General features: G+C 32.3%; 1 protein-coding gene across 1 annotated transcript in view; it reads right to left on the bottom strand.

Annotated features, from left to right (window-relative positions):
- The window catches only part of LOC136968346 (uncharacterized), an 80739-nt gene that overhangs the window by 19527 nt on the left and 43502 nt on the right, over window positions 1–17710 (bottom strand). Inside the window, 1 exon segment of the mRNA XM_067262349.1 lies at window positions 11794–11874. Coding sequence (XP_067118450.1) covers window positions 11794–11874 — 81 coding nt within the window.

The raw sequence follows: 17710 nt of genomic DNA, 5'->3' as shown, positions 1-17710 counted from the left end.
GAGACACTTATTGTATATTTCATGAAATCCTCTTCTTATATGATGAAGCGAGTGGAAGAAGAAGAAGAAGAAGAAGAGGAGGAGGAGGAGGAGGAGGAGGAGGAGGAGGAGAGAAAGGAAAAAAAAGTATTATTTAAAATCTACCTATCACAATTGAACGGTTCCATATCAGACCATAGAAATTTACGGTTTTTTTACTATGTGAAAAGTAATTATCGGGACGTGTTTGGGTTTTTCATGCGGAATAAAATCCCCTAGCGTACGCATGCGTGAAATAAATTGGCAAGAGATCGAGTTTATGTAGTGAAATAGTATCCATAAGACCGAAAGAGTTTTTGGGTTTAGGTCGCTCCTAGACTAATATAATCGATCATTCTATGCACCTAGGGGATTACATCTTTGATCAGTTGTATACAGTCGAAGTTAAAAGGCATTCTCGGATAGATATACAGCTTCCGATCTAATGTATCACATGATCCAGGGACGGGCGAACTTTGATCTTTGACAGTTAACGCCACATTAGATCTACAGCAACTGTAATGAGTCTAGTGGAATAGCGAAAGATCCACCTACCTGTACCCATGTTGAAATTGGAGATTAATAAAGGTGGAGCCGCGCGAATTCGCCGAACTTCTTCGGGTCCAGACACGGTGACGCAGTTTGTAGATTACGCCAAAAGATGTCGCGACTAACGGACAACGCCACTCACCCCGGCTGCAAGGGAGAATCGGTGGGCGCACGTGCGGGACGGACACACCTACATCCGGTCGCTTCACGGATTATTTTCGTAAGGGGGACAAACTAAGAGCGGAGAAAACGGTCCACGGGCGCATGCGTTCCGGCATATTGGCGAGCGCCGATCCTAGGACGGTTCTAAAGATGCGGACAGGGGGTGGAGGATACTCGCAAATGATGCAAGCCAAAGATGCTAAATTCGTAAAGGATGAGGCACAAGGAAATTCAAGGAGGATGCAGACTCTGAGCGGTTAGAACTAACATAAACAGCATCCCAATACGAATTGCCTAACGGGAAAGCTTAAAGAAATATTCAAGAGTAGAAATGCAGATCAATAAATTTATATGCAAGAATTGGAAGAATTAATACCACAAAAAAGCAAGCTACACTAAATTTTAAGCTTTAAAATTAAGGTCAAAATGAAAATTGTATTTATTCTGATGTTATAAGATAGCTGTAAAGCTTGAAATGGTATATGTTTCAAGTGGGTGTAACAGAGCGCAACTTTCATAATCAAGCAGATAAAAATGAGCCAAAAAATAATTTCAGTTAATAGAATATTTATTTTTGAATTTAACCTTGGGATTAATAAATGATTCATTTTTATTAAAAAGCAGCCAATGATACATTCCCATCTATGGTGAAATGCTTGGATGCATCAATGAGGAAGGAAGTTATGTTGGATGAATGACCACATCTATCGGAATGAAATAATTATCGCTTCTCTAACTCTCCCTCCAAATGCACCACTTTAGCTAACCTAACGTCTAATAAATGACTAAATCAATCAAATAATTGTCTGTAAAAGTGCATTTTTGAGGCACATTCATCAGAAAATACCGAGCAACTTTGGCAGTTTTCTCTCTAGTGAAACAGGATATGAAGTAATTGGAGACTGGACCAGCTTGTTTCTGTCATATATATATATATTTTCCCCCCTTCCTAGAGAGGAAATTCTCCTCAAAACATTTGTTATTACCATTACAACAATTCCATTAGAAGAATTTCGTACAGGGAAGGAAAAAATAAGTTATTTCCACTTAATATTCTCGAAAGAATGAACAAAAGTTAAGATATGTCGCATGTTTAAATCAAAAGAGACTGGGGGAGGAAGGGGAAGGAATTCAAAAATTAAACACAAAATAGCGCCATCTGTTAGGGTTTTACACAAATAACCGCTATCTAATCGAGGATAAATTATAGTTTTAACGATAATTGTCGTAAAAAAAAAATCAATAAAAAGCGATTAACGGGAAATTTAATGTATAAATAATACGTCGTTATATTAAGTTAACGTCTTTATATTTTATTTTATTCCCTCCCCCTCACTTTCCTCCTCTCTGTGTGCGTTGTTAGGACAATAGGAAAACTTTTGCAGTTTCTTGAGAGTTAAAACAAATAAAAGTTAAGAGATTAGAAAAAAAAGAAGACGTCCTTTTACTGTCCCTTGATATCCTAGACATTTCGGTACTCTTTGGGGAATTTTCAAGAGTATTCTGGAATGCAAAAGTACTTGCACAAAGGAGTTGGGTGCAAAATACTTTTAATCTCTGCAGGGATCTACTTTATTCCATTTTATTCTACCCAATGCTATTTGCATCGGGAATAAGAGTAAAATCTGAATAAAATTCGCCCCCTTTTTTAATATTATTTTTCCGGCTCCAACAATAATCTTATCTTCCTCTTTTGCCACTTGAACTTTGTATGTAAAGACTCCCATTCTTTGTAAATTAACACTGTTTACAATATTACTTTTATCGCATCGAAATCTATTAAATATTTTAAATTTTATAATTAATAAATCATTTTTTTCTTCTTCCTACTGTAAACATAACTCGAGTTACGGTTTAATTTGGGTTAAATATTTAGTTTTCGTATGGGAAAAAATGGTTTTAATTCGAAGAAAATGCCGTTTAATTCCTTTACGATTTTTAAAATAAATAAACGTTCTTCGATTTTTAATATAATTTATCAAGTTCGAAGTAACGATGACGCTATGCAGACGTCATCAATCATAATATAGAAATAGCCTAGCTTCGTCCTTTCATTCAATCATGTTAATCGATTGATGCGCGGTGATATTGGTAGATCGCCTTACTTTTTTTTTATATCCATAAAAATCAATTTTCAAAAATAGATTTTCCCCTACGGAATAAAATAATTAATTTTCCTTTTTTTTTTAAAAATTTCGTAATCAATTTTTATATACTAAACGATCGGATATTTTTTCAAATTACATCATAGCGCCATCTGGTAAGCGAAATAATCGATTATATAGTTAAAAAATTAAAAATAAAATTACAAAAAAATCGTTGGATTAAATAATTTTTTAAAGCTAGTACTTAAATAAGTATTAATAAAAGTATGTTTTAATACAGTTTTTAGGATTACATACGCAAAAAAATAAATTATTATAACATGTTATTTGAGAAAACGTGTTTGTATATCAGCGCCATCTAGGAGAGCGATTGTGAACTATTATAAATTTTAAAGGTTATTTTTAATTCACCAGGGAAAAAATATTTTCGTATTCGATTAATAAAAAAACGAACTGAAAATGAAAGCAGATTAAACAAATAAATTAGATTATTTAAATTTATGTTACTTTAAAATTTTAAACTCTATTTTAGTTCTTATTACTTTTTATTTTTTGGGATTATTATTCCATTATTATTATTATATAATTATATTTTTTATGATATCTATGACACAGAAATTGTTATATAATTCAAAAGATAAAATTATAGCTCAAATTTATAACACTTAGAATGAATGTGCAGTAATTAATATTATTTTAATTTCAAATACAAAATATTCGTATACAAAATATTGGTACAAAATAATATATATATAAATATATATATTACGATCGATTTCATTTTTAATTTGCGATTTTTTTCTCCCGCATTCACTGTTTACAGATTCTACTTCCAGATGGCAGCACCACTCGATAAATATTTAATTTACATTTAAAAATGAAAACCAAAGTCAATATCTAAAGCTTTTGTTATAAAAACGACTAATTTTAACATAAAATTAAAAAATTATTATACACGCTAAGAAATTAAACTAATTCAAACGTTACTTTCATTTTCTAGAAAAGTAACGAAATGATTTATATTTAATTTTCTCTGCAGATGGCGCTACAAAAATTTAAATTAAATGTTGCCACATATATATTTATAATAAATAAATTAATTAAATAAAATTTTAAATTATTTCTTTTATAAGTTATATTGTTCATTAGAATAAAACTTTGTTTAAAAAATTTTTTTAAAGTTAATTTAAAGAATTTTTGTTAACATTTATACGAGTTTTTTTGACAAGATATAAGCGTTTAAAAGCTTCCTAAATCTAAAAAAAAGGTATTTAAAAGAGCATATTAGGACAAAGGTGGAGATATAAAGGATCTTCTAGTTGCTCCTGTGCATCCCTAGAGAGCGTCGCTATGGCAACGGGTACAGGTAAGGTTGCGTGTGATTAGAAAAGAAACTGTACGAATTCACGCTTCGGGAGAAAAAGTACAGATCTTCCCCAAAGGGCCAAGAAACATTCTTTTTTTTATTTATTTTTATTTTTTTTACTCTATTTTTTCCTTTCTATTCTATCGGGTATAGTACGATAATGCAAGAGAGTCGAGAAATTTGCAAATCCCGATAATTCCGGCATTCTTTGTCAAAAAAAGTAAACAGAACGGGGCTATTTCTAGATGACCGATTTGTGCGGAAGAATTGATCCGAATCGACTGCATCCCTTCTATACTAAAAAATAACTTCTTTTTTTTATATATTATTTTACATTTAAAATTCGATTCGTTTGCTGGAGCGTTAACCCCTCTCTCTCTGTTCTTGTTGACCATCTCGACTTTCTTTATTGACTGAGGTACTTAATGAATAAAAATCGCTCCTATACTAAGATAAAAATCTGCATTCTTTTAAGCATTAAGAGAAAAGATAGGGCTAACTCGATACAGCGAAGTTATAAATTGCCCTCTCTCTCTATTGACTCTCAGACTTTGCTGTGAGGTTGCTGATTGTTTCTTTGTGCTTTTGTAAAGATGGAGCCATTCTCAGAGCCGCCTTTACTGTAAAACTTGTAAATATTCTCTTTAATCGTCTGTAATTTTGCCATTTCCTTCCATGAGCGGTCCCATAATTAATTAATGATTAACCATAAAGGATTTATTTCACTTAATAGAACGATTTACAAAATTATTATATTAATAAGACGATTTGGATCTCATTTCGCTTGTTTATAACTAGGTATAAGCTTTAACTCTTAATAATGAACGTATTGATATTATGAATATTCTGTGCGATCTTGATTAATAAATTTAATTCTATAGCCGTAATTAATTTAATTTAGTATCTATTTGGAACAACATGACTAAATGCGTATAATATATATTTAATTATATTTATTATGTAAACAAACTTCCGATTATTTTTGTAAAATCCATTAAAAGATTTATTTTGAAAAATTATATATGAAGTAAAACCTGTGTAAGCCGGAATCGCATTGTACCGAATTTTTTCCGTTTTAGACAGGTTTTACTGTATTTTTTAAACAATTTCCTTATTAAAATCTTTACAATTTCGCACATAATCACGGGGTAAAGGCGTTAAATAAAGTATTTTTTAAAAAATTCTAATGTAAAGTCAATTATTTTTATTAAACGATTTAATTTAATAAAAAATAAATATTTAATTTAAAAATTATAACCTTTAAGCCCATGTTTATCAGAAAAATATAGAAAAAATAATATTAAAATATAGTAAAACCTGTCTAAGGCAGAACCTGAATAGAATGAAAACCGCCAACTGTGCTATTCCGGTTTACACAGGTTTTACTGTATCGTCATCATTATTAAAACGTCTAAAGTAATATTTTCCTTAACTTATAATTCTCTTTAAACATCATTAAACATTTTTAGAATTTTTTTCTTCTTATAAAATTAGAGAAAGTAATGTTAAAGTAGCAACACCATTATAAATCATTAAGCTATATTTGGTTATTTTTTATGTAATAAAATATTTAAATCACTTTAAAATTGTATTGAGAAATTTTTAAAAGTCTTTATATATCGATAATTTATAAATTATGTCAGAGAAGAACTAGAAATGGAAACTCCAATTTGAATTGAATGTAAGGGCATTATTGACTAACGTTTTTTCCTATGTTAATAATTAATTATTTAACTAATTAAATGATTAAAATAGACTATTTATAGAATATTTAGAGGTCGGTAATTTAAATAAATCTTAAATTTTAATCATTTTGTGTACGAAAAAAAAGAGAAAAATGCATTTGAAATAGTATCGCTATCAATTCAATTCCGAAATCATTATGTAATAACTGATTGTTTTTACTATTATAATGAGTTAAAGCTTAAAATCGTAGACATTTTCATTAAATTCTGTAAGAATCGTTTATAAGATTTAACAATTTTATAGAAGGAAACATAAACAATTTAAGGAAAAACTAAATTTAAAACATCAGAACATAACAATTGCCTTGTTTAATGTAATATTATAAATGGTAATCAACATAGGCCGTTAACAATGTTCATTAGCCTACATTAAATTTAATGATATAAATTAAATATAATTTTATAGATAATTAAATTCGGGAGGAAAATGATAATTCTAAAAGAATACATTAAAAAATGAATAGGAAACGATAATGATTGGAAATTATGCAAAATATTCTATTGTAAAAAGGAAAGAAAAAGGAATTTATTATCATTTTTTTTTCATATAAAACATAAAAATTAATTAATTTCGTTTCATTCTGCCTCAATAAGCATATTTTTCGGGGGGTTATTTAAGTAGTGGTGTGACTCATTCTGCAGTAACAATCTTTCGAGTGATTTCTATTCCAAATTTAGCATCTCTCCGGATTAAATATGCGTTAATAAAAGCTTTTATAAAGGGTTTAAGAGCGAACGGGAGGATGAACTGAATTAACTTTACAACACGGAAAACGGCAAACTTTTGCCTTCTAAATCGCTGGAAATATGAATTTTTTTCCCTTCCTCCTCTAAAGGATAAATCACTTTAATTTCCCTATTCAATTTTTGCGAATTTTCTTGTATGTATTTGATTGCTAGCTGCTTATATAAGGCGGGGTATCTCCAACAGGTGGATCAATTCCCATTGAGGCAACAAAATGATGAAAGATCGCGTCTTCTACATGAAAAATGGTGATAGCAGTCTACCCACTTGACTCAGTGAAATATCAACGGTTACCATAGCAACAAACATAGCGTGAGACTTCCCTTAATCTCATCCCCTTCTACAATTTAGCATTCCTTCCACTAAAAGTATAATTAGCGATGGAAGAGAATCGGTAGCCAATGCTATCAAAATCTGAAAATTATAAGTCGGATGATAACTGAGAATTAATCTAAATGTCTCCGTGAGCGATGCACATCCGAGTAGAATGAGTAAAGGGTGGAGAATTTATGCTTTAATGTATCTCGACCTCTATTCAATTTGTTTAATAACCTTCTCCGACTCGTAACCTGTTTACTTGTAGTCGTGTGAGGATAAATTGGTAAATTACTAACGAAATTTAGACTTTTCTCCTTACTAATGAGTAAAGTTTTGATGATTATAGCATTTACATTTGTAGATTATGATACAAATCGTTCCATCTCCTTTAAACCCACATTTTAAAGTATCATATAGTAAATAATTGTGAAAGAGATAGATGATATATGATCTTTTCCTTAGTAAACAGCAGCTGGGGATGTTCTCAGCGCTTTCCTATTTCAAACAACAAACTATTTGTTGCATGACTATCCCTATATGGATATGTAAAGACAAATAGTATTATCGTGAATCGAATGGAAATTCTAATCTCGTCCGGATAGAAAACTGATATCTATGTTATGTAAACTTTAAAGAAAAATTTCACAATTTATATACTTAAAAAGAAAATTTTTTCAAACTTTTCTATATTCTACCATGGATAAAATTGTTAAATTTTTAAAAATAATATTTATAAAAACCTTATCCAACTTTGTTTTACGATGCCACCATGATCTAAGTGAACAGTAAGCAGTTTCTTATATATATATATATAATTTTTTAAGCATTTTAGCAAACATCTAGCATTAGGACGAATTGGGTAGGAGGCTCTTCCAAGCTGGCAGGACGCCAAATCGTAGAGGATTAAAAACCAACCCTTATAAATAAGGAATGCCGTCAATAACGCGTTGGCGTATTGCCAGATTACTAACGTGTTGATAACGTCTAAGAAACGATGAGTTCCTTACTGTTTTTGCGATAAAAAAATGCCCAAATGCAGCTAAACGCTTACACAATAGAATTTCTGAAGTTACAAATTAAACGATAACCGAGAAGAATTTACTTTCAACCAGAAAACTTTGAAAAGAAACAAGGGAAAACGGATCCTTTATCTTTATGTATAACGGGGAAGAGCCATTTACAGGGGCGGGCGAGAACCTCACATAAAGATATTAATAGCGGGAAATTATGAGTAAATTATTTATATAACTACTTGTGGGGGTGTATAATATTGGTGACATGTGCGCATGCGCCAATTATTGTAATCACTATGGCAACGGGAGACTAAATGACAGTCCGCACTCATTATTTAGACAGATGTGGTTGAAAGGTGACATGCTCGTTAGCTTCAAGATTAAATGTTATTAGTAAGTCAAACAACACTACAACCAATTGGACAACTTCATAAATGCAAATATATTACGAGGAATAAACTGAAAAATATGCTTAAAATGCCTAGAGATGCAATTAGACACGATGATAACCTCATCACGTAACAGGAAATGTAAGAGTTTAAAGCTTCCACTCGTGCAAACTATACCATAAAATTATCCTTACACAACACTACGCCACTTATAAGAGGCAGCTATGATCGATTTTGTTCATGGTAATATATATATTATTTTAATAAAATTAAGATAAAATTTATGAACACGCATTAATCTGTATATACAAGTAACATAAATCTTCTTTGAGTAATGATAAAGAGATTATAAGCAACTGCCGAATTTACTGTATATCGTGAAAACAATGAGTTATACCATCGAGATATCATTCTCATATTTCTAAAGATATTAACGATTTATCTAGAAAAATAAATCTGTGGAGAATCTTTCAAATATTTATTTTTATTCACTTACTAAAAATAAAATCAAACTGGTTTATAGGAATATTAAACTGCAATAAACATAAACAGAATAAAATAAATTTATATTCTATAATTTGATTTATAAAAAGATAACTTTTTATTATTGATCCTACAATTATTTTAACTACGAACTTATTTCAGCAAGAAGTAAATTATAGAAATCAATGGATATTTATTATGACTTTAAAGGCTAGAAAACACCGTTTATAATCAAAAAATTCAGTTAAATCTTAATAGAAAATGCCTTAAAACATTACTCTTGATCTATTAAAACGATTTTTATATCTCGTCGATTTAACTTTAAATAACTTCGCTTGTAACTCAAATTTAAATCTAAGATATTCTACGAATTATTATACGCCAAAATTCCAAGCACTGATCTATAATTAAATCATGTCTCATTGTTCCTGTACATAACGCTATATCAACAAACCGAAACATTAGAATAGGAGAAATTGTTAGTTTGGAGCTAGAATATCTGTAATTATATTCAGCGTATTCGTGTCAACAGAATTGTGAGGCTAAGAAAAAAGAAATTATATTCTGTATATAGTCGACTCATCACTTTATTTATCTTTACTAACGAGTTACTTAAAAATCTGCGTAATTGGAAAGTTTATTCGAGTAAAAGTTAGCTTCATTTGCATAAAAAAAGAGGTTTTATTGAGCTTCCACTTATCCCGTCTTGTAAGGATGACATAAGGTTTTGTCGTCTCTTACCAATTATCGAATGTTTTAATTAAAGAAGAGGATTTTTTAAAATGTTTATAAGGTGTAACAATTGTTATCTTGATCCTTAATGTGATTTACCTGTCAGTTATCGTGTTTATAACCTTCTTGTAATTAGCAAAGACGACTTGAACCACAGAACTCGTATCTCGTGGGAAGTATTAGACTAAAGATGGCCGATAATGAAGAAAGCTCTTTAACGTGTAGAGGAGTGACTTAACTACGCGTGAAAATTCTTTTTCCTCTCCCCTCTCTCTGCTTAAGAAATTAATTGATTCGGTTTCATAGAAAAGCAAAGATTGTTTCTTCTTTCGTGGAGAGTAAATAAAATTTTCTCAAAAAAATTCACATTTTTGGATATTAAATCAATTGTTCTTATGGGGTGTTGTAGAAGGTAAGTTCTCTTTTTGAAGAGTGTAATTAACTTGTATGCATTTTTAGAAAGATTGATCAATAATAATTGCATTTTTCGTCAGAGAAACTTCAGCTAAGTTACGGTTTTTGATGATTTTAAAGTGAAATTTAATAGAGAATAAAGTAAAAATTTTCATTCCTGCGACTATAAAAGGCGTGAGATCGCATTCAAAATCGATTGAAGGATGAATTTCTTTTCTTTTTCCCCTGTAAAACTCGGGAAACGAATCGGATTCCGTCACGTGTTGGCTTAGCTCCAAGACGTAAACTGCACTTTTACACCTTGGGCGTGCCCCGAAGACACACGACAGAATTTTTGAAAAAAAAGAAAAAGAAAATCTCGTCGCTTCTTCCTACGAGACTAAAGAGACCTGATTAGAAAAATCTGTATCTGTTCAACATCTCCCGGGAGAGCAACCGATGCGCGAGGATCAGATAGCCATTTCGGATTGTTAGTTGACGAAATCGCTTCGGGAGTAAACGAGTTAAAACCTGAAGATGTAATGACGTAAAACCCTTTATAGTAGATCCACCTTAGAGATTTAAGCGAACATTTGGGGATTCTTAAGAAGGAAAGATCAAGTTATTTGGTCTGTCAAAACTTAACGACTTCGAAGTGTAGAGAGCAAGCGCACTATCATCCCTGGACAGTCGTCAAGTTATAGTAGGAAGCTGAAAGTCGTTCTCAATGGTACTATTTAGTCGGATTCACTTCACGTATTGCTAGAGTCGTACCCATTGGGTTTGTTCTACTTTATTCATTTGCAGTTAGCACCTCTACCGGGGAACTCGCATCCATTTAAACGCATTTATATCTAAATTTGTTTTTTTTCTTTTCATCTTCCTCCTCGTTTTATTCCTTTTTTAACCAAATGGAATCATTAATCACATCCGAATTTATTAGAGGAGGAGGAAAGAGGCAGATGGCCTCTTTCCTATTCTAATTCCTAGAGAAGAAATGACTTTTAATGGAAAATTTTCTGATTTTGTAAATGGAAAAGTATATATAAAAAATTGCTTTAATCTTTATGAAAAAATACAAAAATTAAACGAAAAATCTTAATAAGAGAAATTTTCTCTAGAGGAAAAGCGCTTTGGAAGAGTGGAATGAACTTTGTAGAATAGGAAAACCGGTTGGAAGGAAGGTTGAAAGAGCCGTGTTTGTTCAGGAAGAAATTGGCCAAATGAAACACTTCTACTTGTTTGCCAAAGGAAGATCAAATGGAGAATGGCGAATAACGACTTACTATTAACTTAATAAACGAGACTGTATTCTGTTGAATAAATAACATGCAAATTTGAGAATGTAGACGATGGAGGGAACAGAATAAAGCCCATTTAAATATATGCAAATGCTTCATTGTTTTCTTTCATCCGGATCATGATTCATCTTATGACTCATAGGATCATATTGAGTGCTCCCCTCTCGTAGCGAGTCATAACGAGAGCGAGCTCGGGGAAAACCTTTCAGGAATGGTTAAGCTTAACCTAATTAAATCCCTACACTCGACTTTATATCAGATATTTTAATGCGTTAAAGGTTAAGATGCTCTCGAAAGCTTTTTAAATTATCGTAAGAATAATGCCCCGATAGAACTAAGTAGGTTAGACTATTCTCCATTTTGTGGAGAGTTAATGTGGAAAACTTATTCGAATGCTAATGACACTAAGATAAAGTGGGATAGCCATAAAGCGGAGAAAGACGGTCGTAAGAAGGAAAAATCATGCCAACTTACCTGTTGGTTTTTATATTTTCTAGACAAGTAGGCTCGAAAGTGAGACTGTATGCAGACAGCAGCACTGTCTCGGTCGCTCTTCTGTGGAAGAGACACAACTGTTAGTCAAGGCAAACAGAGCACCGAGCGTTCATGTACGAACGCCGAGAGGATGTGGCAGATGGGGATGTGAGTCGCACCGAAGCAAACCGTCCAATGAAAGGTTGCAGGTCCGAGTGAGCGTCGATCAATCCATTGATCGGAAGAGTGAGGGGCGAGGTCTCCGAGCGGGACATTAAATTGATTCTCCTCTGATAAAAGCCAAAATACACCGCGCTAACCATGCACATAAGCTAAAAATAGTTTTCTCCCTATCACCTTATTATACTCGGCGTATAAAAATCCACGCAATCATTCCATAAGTTTGACAAAGAATCCCTCCCGCTCCGGTAAAATCTTCCTTCTTTACTAGAACGTTTTTAAATCCGTGACGAAATGTCGACGTCACTTATCTCTACCCCAGTATATCCCACAATAATGGGAGCGATCGGGGTGAGCGAAGAGGGATCCGAGCTGCCAAAAACCCCTTTATCCCGGTCTCTGGCTTGGACACAAACTGCAATTTTATCTTATACTCTTAAACGATTCGTTAATTTCCCATTAGCGAGAGACTTTATGTAATTATGTATCATTTATCTCAATATTATAATCATAATCGGCTCTAATCACCGAAATTATCATCATTTGTTGTAGTTTAAACACGCGGCCGCTTATGGCAAACCCCATAAGTGCTATATCTTCTCTCTGACATCAGCCAGCTTATATTAATGGACTTGACTTAGATGAGTGTTTACGTAGACTAACATTAAACTGCGTAACAGATGGATAAATCATTTGCTTACTCCAAAATATCGCTCCCCCGTACCGATTCCTCCCCCATTTTCCAACTCGTTAGCCCTTCGAGTGATTCAATTTTATTAAAACAAACGTCACTAATGTCGCACTCTAGTCTAACTCGTTCTAAGAAATCAACATGTGCTCTGGGTCTTTAAACACACTCGGAATCCAGAAATGTAAACAAAATCAGCGGGGGATAATTATTTTCCGATACAACACCTCTTCCGTCAGCCAACAGAAACTAATTAAAGCTTCTAAGTATGCCATCTTCGTTTCTATGGAAACCTAAGTGATGCGGAGGATCAAAAACCCCGTGACGTCACGGCAAAAGGAGATTTCTTGAATGATTACATAAAACAACGACTGAATTTTATAAAACAATCCACATTTTTTACCAATATTTCTTCTAGGAATTTAATAAATTCGGTTTAGAGCAATGTTTTTCGTTGGTTTATTTATTTTTTATATTACTATAAAAGCAGGATTTCTATAAACAAATTATTAATAAAGATATAAATAGAAATTTGATGAATGTTTTGACTATTTTAATAAATTTCCTTCCATATAATGACTCGCTACTCGACTAATTAAAAGTGGAAAATGTCAAAGTTTGATAAACCGGATTTAATCCTACAAAAACAAATTTATCAGTAAATATTTTACTAAAAAATTTTCTTAATAAGAATCCGGATTCTAAGCATTATCTAGCAACAAAAAAAGCTAATGATAATGCCAGATTTTAAATGTAAATTAATTTAAAGCGAAAATATAGTCTATTAAATGATTTCTAACGTAAAAATTTCTGAAATTAATTAACTAAAAACATTGATTATCAAAATTTGTGTATTTAAAATTTAGATTTAACGTCTTTATAAATATAAAAGAGAATATCCGCCCTTAAAACGTATTAAAGAGCGAAAAAGATCCAAGAATTATTCTACATTAAACATTAAAAAATTAGTTTAAACTAGAGATTTATTGATTAAAACACGCATAATCTTATGTACAGAAGATCAATCCACGCGATTTATATAAATATATATTAAAATATTGAATATTAATTGGTTAAATATAACAATTTGAAAATGATTTTATTAAAAAAAACAAAAGATTTATGAAAATTTCATAAAGTTTGAACTAGAATTTTGCACTTCTCTTAATTACGAAACTGTTAAATAAAAGAGAGCATCCTTTTCTCTATAAGTTATCACTTGATATATAGATTATAAACATAAGAAGGTAGATAATGGCACAATTATCTCGTCCTACAATCACTTTAATTGGTTGAGACAGGGTATAGAATGACAAGAAGAGAACACTTAACTCGGTAACCATCTAATCATAGCTTGATCTAATCTAGCCAAACTCAAGCCAACTATAACAAGTAAAAGTTAACCAAACTAACCAACCAATTTATATCAATGAAATAAAATCGATGGATTTAAACTTTCAGAAATGCTTTGTTTATGGCCAGGAGAGGAAAACTGTGCGAACATAATTATGGTAAATCAACAGAGCAGCATACTATATCAACCAATTAGGAGTTCAGTTTGCTAGGAAATCTTTAAATTGATTAAACAGCGTTTGAAATTTCGTAGTTACGTGACTAGAAAACGCAATATATAATGATTTTGGAGGGGGGAAGCTGTCGATCGATTCGATCGAACACGTGATAATCGAAGGGATAGATAAATAAATAAATAAATAAATTCGACACTCCATCAGATATTAGCATTACGTACGCCAAACGGATTTGTTGAACGAATCTCAACTTTTATTCGGCTGTTAACCGATCAATAAGCTAGCAAACCTCAGTCAGAGAAACGTTTCTTCCTGCACGACATTGATATAATGCAGACAAGCCCACCACCAGGGATTTCTTGTCTCTTGTCGCCAACAGCGCTTCCATCCCGACTCGTGCCACTATGATATTTTGTTAAGGGCATTACCATCGCCTGTATTATTTATATTTTCTTTGCTATACATAGTTAGGTTATCCGGTCTACACATCATAAATGTAAATAATCTCCGCTCTTCTATCGCTTCTCCACGCTTTTTACGTCGATTTAAAAGGTTAAACGGGCACGTAAATAAGTATTTAAGAGGTTATAAACAATTTTTACGGGTTAAATTATTATTTTTAATGTTTCTGTGCGATTTTTTTCTTTAATTTTCCGTCTACCGAAAATATAAAGACGTTTTAACTCGGCAGGTTTATCACCTGTGTGTTTAGTTAAAGCTGCAGGTAAGTAGATTTATTACCTGTCAGTAACTATGACAACGGGGTGTGGTGGTTGACAATGTACTTATACTATTATTGTAGATATAAAACTGTGGCTCGTTGAAATGTTTTAGATGATTTTTGCGCTCCAAACATTTTTATCATATCTGAGACTCCATTAGCTCGAAGTTTTGATCAATTTAGTGTGATTAAAGTGTTTCCATGAAGTAAAGATGGCAGAATTCAACCAAATTAACGCTTGATATCTTATTCCAGAACGATTTCAGAGATTATATTTCATGAATCATATGAATTAGAGTCTTGTAAAAGCCTAAAAGTGAGACCTTAAAGATGAAAACTGATCTAATAATTCGTTAAACTCTCGTATAGGGGAAAAATTGGCAAAATAAACTGTATTAGAATCTTCTAGAGAACTTAATATAGACAGAGTGCACAGAAATTCTATAAAATAAAATATACAAAATGTCATTAGAATAATATAAAACTAAAGAAAAACTTTCAAAGAAACGTAAAGTAGCCAGGAAAGTCTTCTTGTAAGGCAGAAAAATCCGGTAGAATGTAGAGAACGAATGTATCTAGAATGCGCCTATTACTGTAAAATCTGAAATTTATAATACAAGAAAACGTCGCATAATAGGAAATCACTCTATCCAACATATATAAACTTCATTGAATTCAGAAAACACTTATCACATCGGAGATGCACGGAAGCTTCAGAGAATCCAACAAAATAAATTTTCGTCAACTTAAGAGAATCGAACTCGAGTCAGGAAACTTTCATATCGAGGAAATCCAAGCATTAAAGCGATATGTGGATATATCCTGTCAAACTAAATATCATCACTCGACTTAAGTCCGGACATAACCCTAAGCACGGACAACTAAGAACCAGCTGGGTCCTGCAAACGTCTGGGGAATATCTTCGTCGATTGAACAAAGTAAAGACGTCGAAATATTGGCTGTTTGATATTGAACGCTACATGACACCAGGCTAAACACATTACTTTCCTAAAGAAAGGAAAATGTCCTGGTCTGTCCGACGTATAAAAGGAAAAAAACCGACTTTCTCCGATGCGTTAAGACAAAAAAAAACCCCGAAGGATCTTATCGAAGAGGAGTAGAAAGAATATAATCTACTCCATTACTTAATTAGGTAGAGCATCTTAGAGAAAATGATATCACGTGAATGGGCGATTCTAGCGATAGTCATCAGGATTTCCAAATTGTAACAACCTTAAATTACTTTTGAATGTTCAATCGGATAAGATTTTTAATGGTTTTTAGCGTGTGTAAGCGGATAAAGAGAGCATAAAACGATCGCTGGAGATACGAATTTTACAAACAAAGGAATTTACAGTTCATGCTAGAGTGGTGATTGTGATTAATTTGTAAATAAAGCACGGGGAGGAGACAAGACGAGCAAATCCCTTTGGTGTCGGAGGTACACATCCAGCGGACGCCATCTTTAATTTGACCAGACAGCTCGACAAGAGATAGAAGGACGATTCGCTGCAGGCTCTTTGTAATTTCTAAATTGAAAGTGGCAATTTTCAAGAGGAAAATATTCTCACTAAAAATATGACCAGAGAAAGAGAGAGAGAAGAGAATTTGTTAAGGCAAACTGTGCATTTTTTATGAATAATTTATATTCTACGAGAGACACAGTTTATTTAAAAATTCTTCAGTATAAAATTACTTATTTTCAAAGGGAATTCTAACCATCCAGAAGTAGAAGAAACCCAAACGGTATGTTAATGGCTTTCAGTTTGTTATTTAATTATCCGCATGCACATGTATGCCCGGCAGCAACTATCGATCAGGATTAGGTAACGTAAACCCCCTTTTCTTTCTATTGTTAGCTCTTGATTCGGGATCAATCCTTTTCCCGGCGAATTTAAATCCCTATAAAACTTTACTCCTCTTGGAATTTACCTCAAAATAGCATGGTAGGCGACTAATTAAAGAAGATCGCTGCTGGTCATTAGTAGCTGCTACTATTGAAATGTTCCGGTCTGTGATTTTATGAGAAAGAAATTGGCAATCCTACCCTTGTCAAAAGCCTTCCACCCCTGCCGAGTGCCGATACAGTGCGTAGCGTGTCATCTGTAGTTGAATGGAATAGTCCAAGCTTATCACATCTGTTCTCTCACCACTTAAGTGGCTGAAAGTGTCGCTCGACAACTGCTCCACCTGATATACTGCACCATAAAATCTCTTCTTTAGTTATACGTCCTTTCTAGCTATTTATTCTTCCTATCTTCATTTCTTTCTTCTCCTTGTATCTGGCTACTATATTTGCTTTTCCATTTGCATATCTGTGAATTATTTTCGACTTTTGCATTAAGAATCGACTTTAATTCCCGATAAATAAACTGCGAAAAGCTCTGCCAACAAGTCGTGATGTTAATTTTGCTTAAGGAGAGGACATAACTCGAAACAAACAGTTTCTAATTATCGGAAAGCCTATACATTCCTCGCTTTATTTTACATATCTACTACTGTTTAAGCAAAAAATCTATGCATGAAAAGTTAAAAATTTGCATATAAAAGTTCTACTAAACTTTAGATTTTGAAAAGATTACAAGGGAAAAAATATTTAGATTTATAGTAGCTATCTAAGAAATTGGATTTTCTCGAAAAACATTACATTATTCTGTGGAAATTTATAATAGAAAATTTTACATTCTAACTATTTTCTTCGAATTTTTAAACATTTACAGCTGTTATTTCCGTCTTTCTATTTTTATATAACCATAAAATCTTTTACGATTGAAGGAAAAAACCCAAATATCTATTATT

This window comes from Centruroides vittatus, unplaced genomic scaffold (assembly GCF_030686945.1).
Source record: "Centruroides vittatus isolate TY-2023 unplaced genomic scaffold, ASM3068694v2 contig_1450, whole genome shotgun sequence".
NCBI classification, from domain to species: domain Eukaryota; kingdom Metazoa; phylum Arthropoda; class Arachnida; order Scorpiones; family Buthidae; genus Centruroides; species Centruroides vittatus.
The sequence above is the reverse complement of the archived record's forward strand: the minus strand, read 5'-3'. Positions and strand labels throughout refer to the sequence as shown.